The 12,645-nt window shown below is 41.8% G+C and overlaps 2 protein-coding genes across 3 annotated transcripts in view; both read left to right on the top strand.

The window, feature by feature from the left end:
* The window catches only part of LOC138958263 (G protein-activated inward rectifier potassium channel 3-like), a 347,146-nt gene that overhangs the window by 215,167 nt on the left and 119,334 nt on the right, over window positions 1-12,645 (top strand). The window lies entirely within an intron of this gene.
* Window positions 5,821-7,209, top strand: LOC138960498 (nucleolar protein 58-like). Its single transcript, XM_070332400.1, has 2 exons — window positions 5,821-6,197; window positions 7,065-7,209. The coding sequence occupies exons 1-2, from the start codon at window positions 5,821-5,823 to the stop codon at window positions 7,207-7,209; spliced, it is 522 nt and encodes a 173-aa protein (XP_070188501.1).

Below are 12,645 nucleotides of genomic sequence, written 5' to 3'. Positions count from 1 at the left end.
CAAATACTTTTAGATTTGATATTTTTTAAACGCGTAGGATTTATCTGTGAAAAACAGAAATCCGTTGAGGACACATTCACGATGGCAGCTGCCATGTCAGATTAAATTGAAGATAACTGTAGCCAAGACAGACTTTCGCTTTGAGAAGAAAACAAAAACAAGTCGCGTAAGGCGAAAATACAACATTTAGTCAAGCTGTCGAACTCACAGAATGAAACTGAACGCAATGCAATTTTTCAGCAAGACCGTATACTCGTAGCATCGTCAGTCCACCGCTCGTGGCAAAGGCAGTGAAATTGACAAGAAGAGCGGGGTAGTAGTTGCGCTGAGAAGGATAGCACGCTTTTCTGTACCTCTCTTCGTTTTAGCTTTCTGAGCGTGTTTTTAATCCAAACATATCATATCTATATGTTTTTGGAATCAGGAACCGACAAGGAATAAGATGAAAGCGTTTTTAAGTTGATTTTGAAAATTTGATTTTGATCATAATTTTTATATTTTTAATTTTGAGAGCTTGTTTTTAATCCAAATATAACATATTTATATGTTTTTGGAATCAGAAAATGATGAAGAATAAGATGAACGTAAATTTGGATCGTTTTATAAAAAAAATATTTTTTTTACAATTTTCAGATTTTTAATGACCAAAGTCATTAATTAATTTTTAAGCCACCAAGCTGAAATGCAATACCGAAGTCCGGCCTTTGTCGAAGATTGGTTGGCCAAAATTTCAATCAATTTGATTGAAAAATGAGGGTGTGACAGTGCATCCTCAACTTTTACAAAAAGCCGGATATGACGTCATCAAAGGTATTTATCGAAAAAAAGAAAAAAAGTCCGGGGATATCATTCCCAGGAACTCTCATGTCAAATTTCATAAAGATCGGTCCAGTAGTTTGGTCTGAATCGCTCTACACACACACACGCACAGACACACACACACACACACACACACACACACACACACACACACACACACAGACAGACAGACACACACACACACACACACACACACACACACACACACACACATACACCACGACCCTCGTCTCGATTCCCCCTCTATGTTAAAACATTTAGTCAAAACTTGACTAAATGTAATGATGTCAATGTGCGATGGGAAACACCTCAGATATAAGAAGAAGTATTCATGTCAGTTCGACTTTCACTCCTCACTTAGCCACTGTGAAGAAAACTACATCTGAATAACCCAAAAAAAATACAAGTGAGAAAAAAAAGAAATCAGCAACACATTGTTTGGAAACATCACGATTTTCACGTGCAGAATGGCAAACGTGCACAGCAGGAGGAACTAATTGTCCGCAGACTTATTGTCTGGTGAACCAAGAACAGAATGTTCCTAACGTGTGAAAAGTCATGCGCGTAATGGGTTTCCGGTCTGTGACTTGCTGTGCTGTCGTCTCTCGGCGTGTGTAGATCGAAGCTTTCGCGAGGGAATGCGGCCTGCTTAATGACCGGCAGTTGGCCTGTGCCATTATGTTTTTGTTTCACAAGGATACAGTTTTTCCACTTTGTTTTTCATATTTGAAGCTTCTCTTGCGAAAAGGTGGCCGCAAACAGTCAGACAGACAGACAGACAGACAGAGCCGGACAGACACAGACACACAGACACAGACACAGACACACGCGCGCGCTCGCGTGCACACAGAGATACAGAAACAGGCATAGACAGACATACTAATTCGAGTCGTATTCATTCCAACATTCTCTCTATCTCGTCTGCTTCCCCCACCCCCTTCCCCACCCTCACTCCCTCTCACCCTCTCACCCTCTGAGGTCCGCCAATCCCGACAACAGGGTGATGACGTCAGAAGTGGGAGAAAGTCGATACCAAGAAACGCAGTCAACAGAGTGCGATGGAACCAAGAGTTGTCTCCCTTTACGACGAGTTGCGGCCCTTGTTTGTGCCGGGACATTGGTCAACATTAGCATCAAAGTGTTCATTGATTGTGTGTGTGCGTGTGTGTGTGTGTGTGTGTGTCAGTGTGTGTGTGTGTGTGGCAGTGTGTGTGTGTGTGTGTGTGTGTGTGTGTCATTCTGCCTCTCGAGCAGTCAGTATATCGGTCTTCATGGATCCGTCTGCCTGTGTTTGTTGTGGGAGTAGGGTCACAAACAAATGGATACATGACATGTAGCTTTCAGAATCATCGCTTTTAAAGACGGAAGATACATTTTCAGAGTGTTGACACTTCGTATTCACAACAAGAAGACGTGTTCGTGAAACCAAACTTGGGGGATAGGCTGCTCTGAGCGTTGAATTTCAAATCCATTTGAGTTGTTTCTTTGGCACATGCACTTTTTAAAAATTAGTTGGTCAATTTACACTCGAGACGCCATTTAATCAGCCTCCCTTGAGTTTCAAACAAAACTTTAATTTCGGCGAACCCTTGATCATCTAGTTAAACACGAGACAAACTGAGCAAACCTGCAGAAAAAGAAAAACCGTGTTTGAGATATTATTTCAAATTTTAATAACAGCCTTAATTTCACAGCAGCAAAAACAATTATGAACGGGATTTCAGAAAAGCCTTAAACAAACATCGTATGATGTAGAAAAATATTTTTTTTCTTCTTCTTCAGCGTTCCAGAATTTTTCTGGTTACGTGTGAGCTCGTTTGCCCATTTGGGTTCCCCACACTATAGTCTGAGAGCATAGTCAGCTCACTCCGCTTTCGTTGAGTAGGCATGCTGGGTATTTTCGTGTTTCCATAACCCACCGAACTCCGACATGGCTTACAGGATCTTTTCCGTGCGCACTTGGTCTTGTGCTTGCGTGTACACACGAAGGGGGTTAAGTCACAAGCAGGTCTGCACATAAGTTGACCTGGGAGATCGGAAAAATCTCCACTCTTAACCCACCAGGCGGCAGCGACCGGGATTCGAATTCACGACCTCCCGATTAGGAGGCCGACGTCTTACCACCAGGCCACTGCGCCCGTCGAAACCTATTTTAATCTGCGAGGGTTGTTTAAAAAGTTTGTAGCTTCCCTATGACGAGCTTACACCAGAAATGTTTACATCATAATTTTCAACATTGTCGCCTCCAAATTCGTCCAAAGAGTTTAAGAAAGGTCTTATGAAGGAGAAGCCTATTTTGAGCTTGTTGGTTTAAACCTTATATTGGACGAACAAACAACAACTTGCATAACACGTTTTGTTGTTAATTTTGATTTTGGAACATTTAACTGAAGTGTTATAAAAACATTAAGGGCAAATTCACACATCTTTGCTGTTGCACTCTGTAGAGTTCTAGCCACACAAACAGCTAAACGAGCGATTTAACAAAAACGTTTCAGCAAAAGCGCTTGAACTGAACCAGCTAAACGCCTTTGAAAGTGCACTGCAAACATGGAAGCTTCAAACGTTGTATGTGCAATCAGCAAGCGACAAAAGTGGATCTAATCTCTTAGGCCAAATAAAAATATATGTTAGTTTAGGGTAACGTGACTAAAAAAGATAGGGTCGGTAGGTCGGTGTTTTTTTTTTTCTTTCTTTTTTTTCCTTAAATTTAGTCGATTTTAAAGGCGGTTATTTTCCTTAGTCTCGGTATGGTTCGCAAAATGTGCCAACAGTTTGTTGAGAAATGAAAAAAAAGGTGTGGGGTCGGCGGGAAAAATCAGGGTTGGTCGGGTTACCCTAAACCAACATATAATTATTTGTATTTGGCCTTTTATATAAAAAGGACGAAAAAGCTATTTGGCCTACAATTTCTGGTCAGACTTTTACACGTGTTGAGACCATCCCAGCACTTTCATACCAACCGTCAACATCCTTACTGCTAGCTGTGCAAAGTAGGAATCGTTTAAAGAAATAAGTTTGCAGATTGACACCAGCGTCAGTTGAGATATCAAATCTGAATGAGATTCCCACTCAAAGATTGTGCGTCATGTCCCAAACAGACACTAGTTCTGGGGACAGAAACACCAAGTTAGCATAGCAGAGCATTGTGCCTTTATCAACATGCGTATAGAATTTTGCCATCGACAATACAGGCAAGTGAGCACAAGCTCCATTAGTAAGTATGCTTCGTCTTCGTCTTCGTCTTCTTCTTCGTCGTCTTCGTCTTCTTCTTCTTCTTCTTCTTCTTCTTCTTCTTCTTCTTCTTCTTCTTCTTCTTCTTCTTCTTCTTCTTCTTCTTCTTCTTCTTCTTCTTCTTCTTCTTCTTCTTCTTCTTCTTCTTCTTCTTCGGCGTTCCAGAATTGTCTGGTTACGTGTGAACTCGTTTGCCCATTTGTGTTCCCCACACTATACTCTGAGAGCATAGTCAGCTCACTCCGCTTTCGTTGAGTAAGCATGCGGGGTATTTTCGTGTTTCTATAACCCACCGAACTCCGACATGGATTACAGGATCTTTTCCGTGCGCACTTGGTCTTGTGCTTGCGTGTACACACGAAGGGGGTTAAGTCACTAGCAGGTCTGCACATAAGTTGACCTGGGAGATCGGAAAAATCTCCACTCTTAACCCACCAGGCGGCTGCGACCGGGATTCGAACTCACGACCTCCCGATTAGGAGGCCGACGTCTTACCACCACGCCACTGCGCTCGTCAGTAATTATGCAATATGTTGTTTGCTGAGTCACGCTTACACACCTTTATATAACCCATCAAAGTCTACATACGTCATCTTTAAGGCCAAACAAAAATATATATAACGTGACCCCCCCAAAAAAAAAAATTATTTAGTCGATTTTAAAGGAGGTTACTTCTCTTCGTCTCGATATGGTTCGCAAAATGTGCCAACATGTTTTATTTTTTTTTAGAAAGGAAAAATCGTGTTAGGGTCGGCGGGAAAAAATAGGGTCGGTCGGGTTACCCTAAACCAACATATATTTTTATTTGGCCTAATGACACACTCCTTCCCGTGGAAACAGTCCGGTTCTCCATCTCAGATCTGGTCAGGTTTTGACATGGGATATGATCATTCTTCCACTTGGTCACATACCCAAAATCAACGCCTTGTCTGCTTGCTAAAAGGAGCTGGTATTATTTTTTTAAAATTAATTATTTCAGTGTTAAAAAAAGCCACTTATTATGGCTTTGCGAAACTGATTCATAACCAAAGTGAGAGAGACAGAGAAGGGGAGAGGGGGAGAGAGAGAGAGAGGACGATTAAAGATAGAGAGAGGGAGAGAGGGGAGGGGAGGGAGAGAGAGGATGGGGAGAGAGGATAGAGAAAGAGAGAAAGTGTGCAAATGCCAGTTGACGGAGAGAATTATAGCTAAATTATAATTGATTGAAAATATTGTACATTTTCGAAGATTGTCCATGTTAAACGAAAGAATGATATTATTATTATTTATAACCCATTCTGTTTACGTTTAAACTGTTCAGCTTCGCTCACAGTATCATACTCGTAGCGAGTCATATTATAACTGAGGTTCAAAAGAAAAAAAAAAAAAGAAAAAGAAGAGAAAAAAGAAAGAAAAAAAAAAAAAAAAAAAAAAAAAAAACAACAACCAAAGTTCCCACTGTGCATGCACAGATAGCATCCAGGATGGTGACTTTCGGTATGTGTCCAAACGGAGGGATGGTTTTATTCCATGTCAAAGCCTGGCCTGATCTGAGACGGTGAGCCAAAGTGTTTACTCGGGAAGGTGTGTGCCTTGAATATTATATCCGAAATGGTTAGATGAGCACCTAATGCTTACTCGGCAATAAATCACGCTTTTCCCTGTTATTCCTAAATTGTAGCGACATTTTCTTCCCAGCGTAACCAATCGATGCTAAATAGCAAAAACATGTTTGTCAATAATCCGAGTGGGAGGTACGGTAAGAAAGGCGTCACACACACAACGAAAATGAGAATGGAGGAGATGAAGGAGGAGGAGGAGGAGGAAGAGGAGGAGGAAGAGCAGCAGGAGGAGCAGGAGGAGGAGCAGGAGGAGGAGGAGCAGGAGGAGGAGGAGGAGCAGGAGGAGCCGGAGCAGGAGCCGGAGCAGGAGCAGGAGGAGGAGCAGGAGGATAAGCAGGAGCAGGAGGAGGAGGAGCAGGAGGAGGAGCAGGAGGAGCAGGAGGAGGATAAGCAGGAGCAGGAAGAGCAGGAGGAGGAGCAGGAGGAGGAGCAGGAGCAGGAGCAGGAGGAGGAGGAGCAGGAGGAGGAGCAGGAGGAGGAGCAGGAGGAGGAGCAGGAGGAGGAGCAGGAGGAGGAGGAGGAGGTTGATCAATTAATTGCTAAGTGACCCAGTTAAGCCTTAATAAAACAAATGTTCTTGGTATAACGATAATCAGCGAAAACGCTCTTATCAATAAATCGTGTGGGAGACGCAGGGAAAGAAAAGCGATAAACAAAAATAGGAGGAGCGGGGAGAAAAAAAAAGAGGAGGTGAATCAATTCTTGCTAAACGACCAATGTAAGCCCTTTAAAAAAATCACACAAAAACTGTTCAGTCTTGCTGCAACAGTCCTTGATAATCAGCAACAGCACTCTTATCAATAAAACGAGTGGGAGCAGCAGGGCAAGAAAAACGATTAACAAAAAGAGGAGAAGGAGCAGGTGAATCAATTAATTACTTATATTAATGACCCAATCAGGAACAGCACTCTTATCAATTCAAGGCACGAACAGAAAAACGATAAACAAAAAGCGGAGAAGCTGGGAGGATGAGAAGAATGAAGACGATGTGAAACAATGAGCTGCTAAACGATCAGGTTAAGCCTTCATTAACCCTTACATTGCCTCCAAGACGTCAGTGTGACGTCCTAGGTAACTTGCTTTAACAGGCAACAAACCGTTTAATAAACAGCAAAGAAGAACGCAAGCAAATAAACAATGTGTGAGTGTGTGTGTGGTGTATCCATTTTCATCAAGGGCACATTGTAAGTCGTCAATTCAGGTAAATATAGGTAATGCTTTGTATGCAAGTGTTTACTGGCAGCGAACAGGTTGAATAACTTCTCTGGGTGTAACAGTTCGAGATAATCAGCAACAACAATCTTATTAATAAACCGCGTAGGAAGCATCGTAAGACGACCGATAACCAAAAACATGAGGTGAAGGCGAATCAATTAATTGCAAAGTGGACCAGTTATCTCTGATAAACAGGTATAACATTCTCAACAATACAGCCAAACAAAACGATAAACAAAAAGAGGAGGAGGAGGAGGAGGAGGAGGAGGAGGAGGAGGAGGAGGAGGAGGAGGAGGAGGAGGAGGAGGAGGAGGAGGAGGAGGAGGAGGAGGAGGAATAAGAAGTAAAAAAAGAGATCAATCCATGAATTGCTAAATGACCTATTTAAGCTCTTATCCAGAGTACTGCTGTTGTTGCAATCAATGGTTTTCGGTGGGTGTTGGCGACCACTGTCAGATGTTGCTAAGATTCTGCACACACCATTACCTTCCTTGCAAATATGGTCTTTGCTGCCGAGACAATTCTCACCTTTATTATCTGCCCTTTGTTCGATGTTAGCAACCTCGTCTACGATCCACAGAAAAATCATTTGCTCATTAAATTGCAACGGAATAGAACGAAGCACTTGTTTGTACAAGTGGGCTTATTCAAACCGGGTGGGTCACCGAATTCGAGAGCTGTGTATTGACGGATTAATGGTAGTGCTGAAACTATTACGCAGTTATGGAGCTTCTTCCCGTTTATTTACTGATATTCTACTCTGATCCTTTTCCGCCCTACATTACATCCATTATAAGTGCTGGAAAAAGAGAAAATGTTGCTGTGTTTGCAGTCAGAGAGTAAATAATGTAATCCCCATGAAATATTAACTGTGCATGTTAAATGTAGTTTGGACAAAGTAAATTAAAACGATTGTTTGCTGTTACTACAGTGACAGCATGCTTCAACTGTTATCGTGAGAACGAGGTATTTTCTTCCAAAAATGAGATCCATACTGGAATTAAGAGACACACCCTGTTGTGTAATCCATTGTCCAGTGATGAATCATTTCACAGAAAAAAAAGTTAGGTTAGGTTGGGTTTAGGTTGGGTTATGTTGCGTTGTTATTTTGATGGCTGTCTAAGCCGCGTGGGGTTTGTCTCCTCACACAGGTATTCTTTGAGGCATACACATGTGTCAATGTGTAATTGGATGCTCACTATTCTTTACATACAAAAAGAAAAATAATAACGCCATATTTATTATGCACAGGGCTTCAATTAAATTGCAATGTTGTGACAAATGTTCATAGGTGATAATTATCGGGAACCATACTCTTGCAAATGTTTATATTAGCGGTTCCTGTAAAGTTTAATAAAGTACAGGTGAACACGATGGCGGTCAATTTCTATCAAACATACTTTGAACTTTTAATAAACAATTTTACGACGTTTATCATCGAGCAATTTTCCAGAATAAACAGACAAATGATTACAGAACAATATAATTGTACATGTATTGGTAGGTCTGTGCAACTAAACTCTCAGTATGAGAAGACGTTCTTGCCAGGTTTAGTACAATCACTTAACACTGCTAAAAGTAGGCCCTCTCTCAGAACGGTATGACTAATCGTCAATCATAAATGAAAAATTAATCACTAACGAACCACTTCTGATAGCGATGAGCACACTCAAACTACTCAAGTGAACGAGAGCAAACACAACCACTTGCAACCGACCTGACGCTGTCGGTCAATCAAGATGCCATTAAAACCCCACTTCTTCGTTGACGTAGGTCTAACAAGGCGTAATCAAAACCTCTCTTCAGTACTGGGGTTATCATTGAAATTAATATGATAAGTAGCATAATTTGAGATGAGTGTTTTTAATCGAGGCTTGAAAACCACCCTATATGCTTACCAAGGCTACAATTAAACCACTCTACATCAAGTGAAGAGCTGGAGACGATATAAAAAAAAAACAAGAAATTCCTACGAGGTAGGAAAAACACCCCCGTCAAAGGGAAATAACCTTCTCAGTTGGTGGCAGTGACTGAGTGAGAATGGTTATTTCCCTTTGACCATTAAGATGTTCCTCTATAAGTCCTTGTATAATTTTAATCCACCAATAACTCCCTAACCGTGTGTTTGACTGGTCCCAATTTTTGTAAGGACCTTCTCAGGAATGTATAGAACCTGTTCACCAAGTTTGGTGACGATCGGTCCGTTCATTCTTGAGATCTATATGCGAACACAAACAAACAAACAAACAAACACATCGAGCGAAACCTATACACACCCCTATACCGGGGGTGTAAATAACTAACCGACTCTTCATCAATGTTTACTTAATACTATACCCTCGCTCTGATGAACAATGACAGTCCAGAACCCCAAAGCTGACTGAGCACAGTCACAAACGAAGCTAAGGGCATCAGAAGGTCGAGAACTTTAAGATACACGCTACAAGATTTGATCCATGCCATACGATAACAACTTAGGCATCACAGCAAAGTTTCAAACATATGCAAATAGATTCCAGTGTCGTATGAGTTGTAAGACATTGAGTGTTCCATTTCCACTGCAGACGGAGTAAGGGAGAGAAGCACTCAGAACACTAGACATGAGCGAGGAAGAGTTACGCAAAATCAGTTCTCCGGCACCTAACCTGAAGCGATTAATGCAGTTTTACCTTGATGTACTTTATATTTAGAATATTAAGAAGTGATACAAAATGCGAGTGTTCTGTGCGCATCAAAGTTAGTTAGGTTGTTTGTGTGTTTTAATTTTTATGTTGATTCATTTTTACCTCAAAACTGTTAAAACAGAATGGGCAAGACAAGCTTATGGTCTGTCGAGTTACGGTAAACATAGACAGACAATGTCATGGCTTTACATGAAAACCCCCCAGAGAAATAGAAGCAATATATATACACAAACAGTTCACATTTAAAATACATGGCCCTTGTCTCTTAGCTTGCACGCACAGACTAAGCGTAAAACACACGTCAGAACCAACTTTTAAATTTGACCGAATCTTTCTGAAAGTCACATAGTAAGATAGATCAGTGTCCCACAAATATTAGAAGGGCATAAGTATATGGTGTAGGTGGACTTTCGAAATGCTTTTAGTGTACCTTCGGACCTCAGAAAACTGGACAATACCACTCTTCGCGCAATTGCCGAAGAAGGACAGTGGAAGGTCAAATGATGAGAACACCTGGAGAGTATCATCTTCCAGTTTAATCAACATTTCTTAGGACAATTGACCACAAGCAAGAGATATTACTGCAACTAACGCCATTGCTTCTCATAGCTACTTTATATTTGTATCAGAACCTTTTAAGAATACCCTTTTATATTCAAGTATCTCTTATTACCACTTTTAATTAGATGAGCGAGAGTGTGCGGGGGTGGGAGGGTGGTGAACCACTGTACATAAAGGGAAAGTTTGTGTGCGCGCCTGTGTGTGTTTTTAATCTAAGACAAATGTCGCCAATGTTTTTACAGAGTGACGTTAAAGGCACAGTAAGCCTCCCGTAAACCATCACAGATACTGTCAGGCTTTTACACACAGTACAAACACCCTTCCATTTGAACACTCACCGAACGGGAACATCCCAGGTGCCCTACGTAAAGAGCGAGCAATTTTCAAAAAATTAATTTTGCGGAGAGAGTGTCAGAGACAATCAGACCATGGTGCGTTTTGGCGCTGGACCTAACTTTTAAAATCTAAATGATAAATTGACATCTTGTTACACAAACTTTCTTAAATCATAAAAGAATTCTTTTTTCATCAAGACAAGATCAGTACAATTCGAAGTTTTGAAAGTTTGAAAAAAGAAAAGCCCGGAAGCAGGGTCACGCAAGGTCGTGGTTCTGGTAGCAGATGACGGTTTATACCTATCGCCAGTTCCTCTGAACAGTCAAAAGCCATCGCGAGAGTTCTTGTGAACCACAACCGTTTGTTTTGTACATAGTCAGAGGTACTTAATAACGTGCTATTGCAGATAAGCTCACAGCGAGTCGCATTCAAATTACTAACTGACGACTACATTGTGAAAAAGGGAAACTTGATCACACGGGTTCACGATGGCTCAGGGGTAAGATAAACCACGCAAAAATAAATTCTTTGAAAATTGCTCGCTCTTTCCGGAGGGCACCTAGGATGTTCCCGTTTGGTGAGCGTTCAAATGGAAGGGTGTTTGTACTGTGTGTAAAAGCCTGACAGTATCTGTGATGGTTTACGGGAGGCTTACTGTGCCTTTAAATAAACGATTTTACCATCATGACCACAAGCTTTAATCCCCCTTGCTATACTTTTGGCTTGAAAATGAGAGCACAACAGTGTAACGAAAGTCTGTCCAGTGATATAGTTCAGTGATTTAATCACTCACTCATGATTCGTTCCTCATTGTTGCCCAAAGCGCGTCACAGATTTAACCTGCCTTTACCAGAAGCCTCAAAATTACGATCTTCTGAAGTTGTTTTACTTCTGTTTATATGGCAAAGCTTCGCAAAGGTAAAATGAACTAACTATATGCCGTGTGCGCGTGTGCTGTGGTTTAAGGGAGACAACTTCACTCACAAACAGACATCATGACTCTCGTTGGAAATCCGTAGGGGTTGTCGTCCTTGTCAGGGACCAGTTGAAGTGAGCTTCGCGGCATCCTAAAAAATGAATGCATATTTAAAATTAATTATCTGGAACCATTGCTCCAACTACACACACACACACACACACACACACACACACACACACACACACACACACACACACACACACACACACACACACACACACACACACACACACACACACACACACACACTCGGCACACACACGCAAGCACGCACGCACGCAAGCGCACGCACGCACGCACGCAGGCTGAAACGTATGCCATCACTCACACACACACACACACACACACACACACACACACACACACACACACAACCACCACCACCACCACCACCACCTCCCCAGCAAACTCAGGCAAAATTCAACGCGAAAAGTAATACCACACCTTCGATCGAAATGGAGCCGGAATATTCAGATACACAGCTGGGCAATGTCACATACAACTTAATGCAGGTGTCAGTCTAAGGATCAGCCTTAATTGAACGAGAATTTTTGGATAAGGATAGGGATAAGAATAAGGATACAGATAAGATTTCATATAGCCCTGTCAGTCCAGTGAGGAAATTCGGGCTGCTTTCTTGGTAAGAAACCTCAGACAACTGTGAGGACAGATAGACAGACAGACAGACAGACATTCAGACAGACAGATAGACAGACAGACAGACATTCAGACAGACAGACAGACAGACAGACATTCAGACATTCAGACAGACAGATAGACAGACAGACAGACACGCACGCAGACAAACAAACAGTCAGACAGACAGACAGACAGACACGCACGCAGACAAACAAACAGTCAGACAGACAGACACGCACGCAGACAAACAAACAGACAGACAGACAGACATTCAGACAGACAGACAGACAGACAGACAGACAGACATTCAGACATTCAGACAGACAGATAGACAGACAGACAGACACGCACGCAGACAAACAAACAGTCAGACAGACAGACAGACAGACACGCAGGCAGACAAACAAACAGACAGACAGACAGACAGACAGACAGACATTCAGAAAGACAGACAGACAGACAGACAGACAGACATGATAAATAAATATGCACCTTCGATCGAAACAGAACCAACATATCCTATTCAGGCACATAATATGGCCAGCCCGTGCCATTTGCATGACTCTGCTACAGAAAA

This window comes from Littorina saxatilis, linkage group LG2 (assembly GCF_037325665.1).
Source record: "Littorina saxatilis isolate snail1 linkage group LG2, US_GU_Lsax_2.0, whole genome shotgun sequence".
NCBI lineage: Eukaryota > Metazoa > Mollusca > Gastropoda > Littorinimorpha > Littorinidae > Littorina > Littorina saxatilis.
This window is presented reverse-complemented; position numbering and strand designations above follow the sequence as displayed.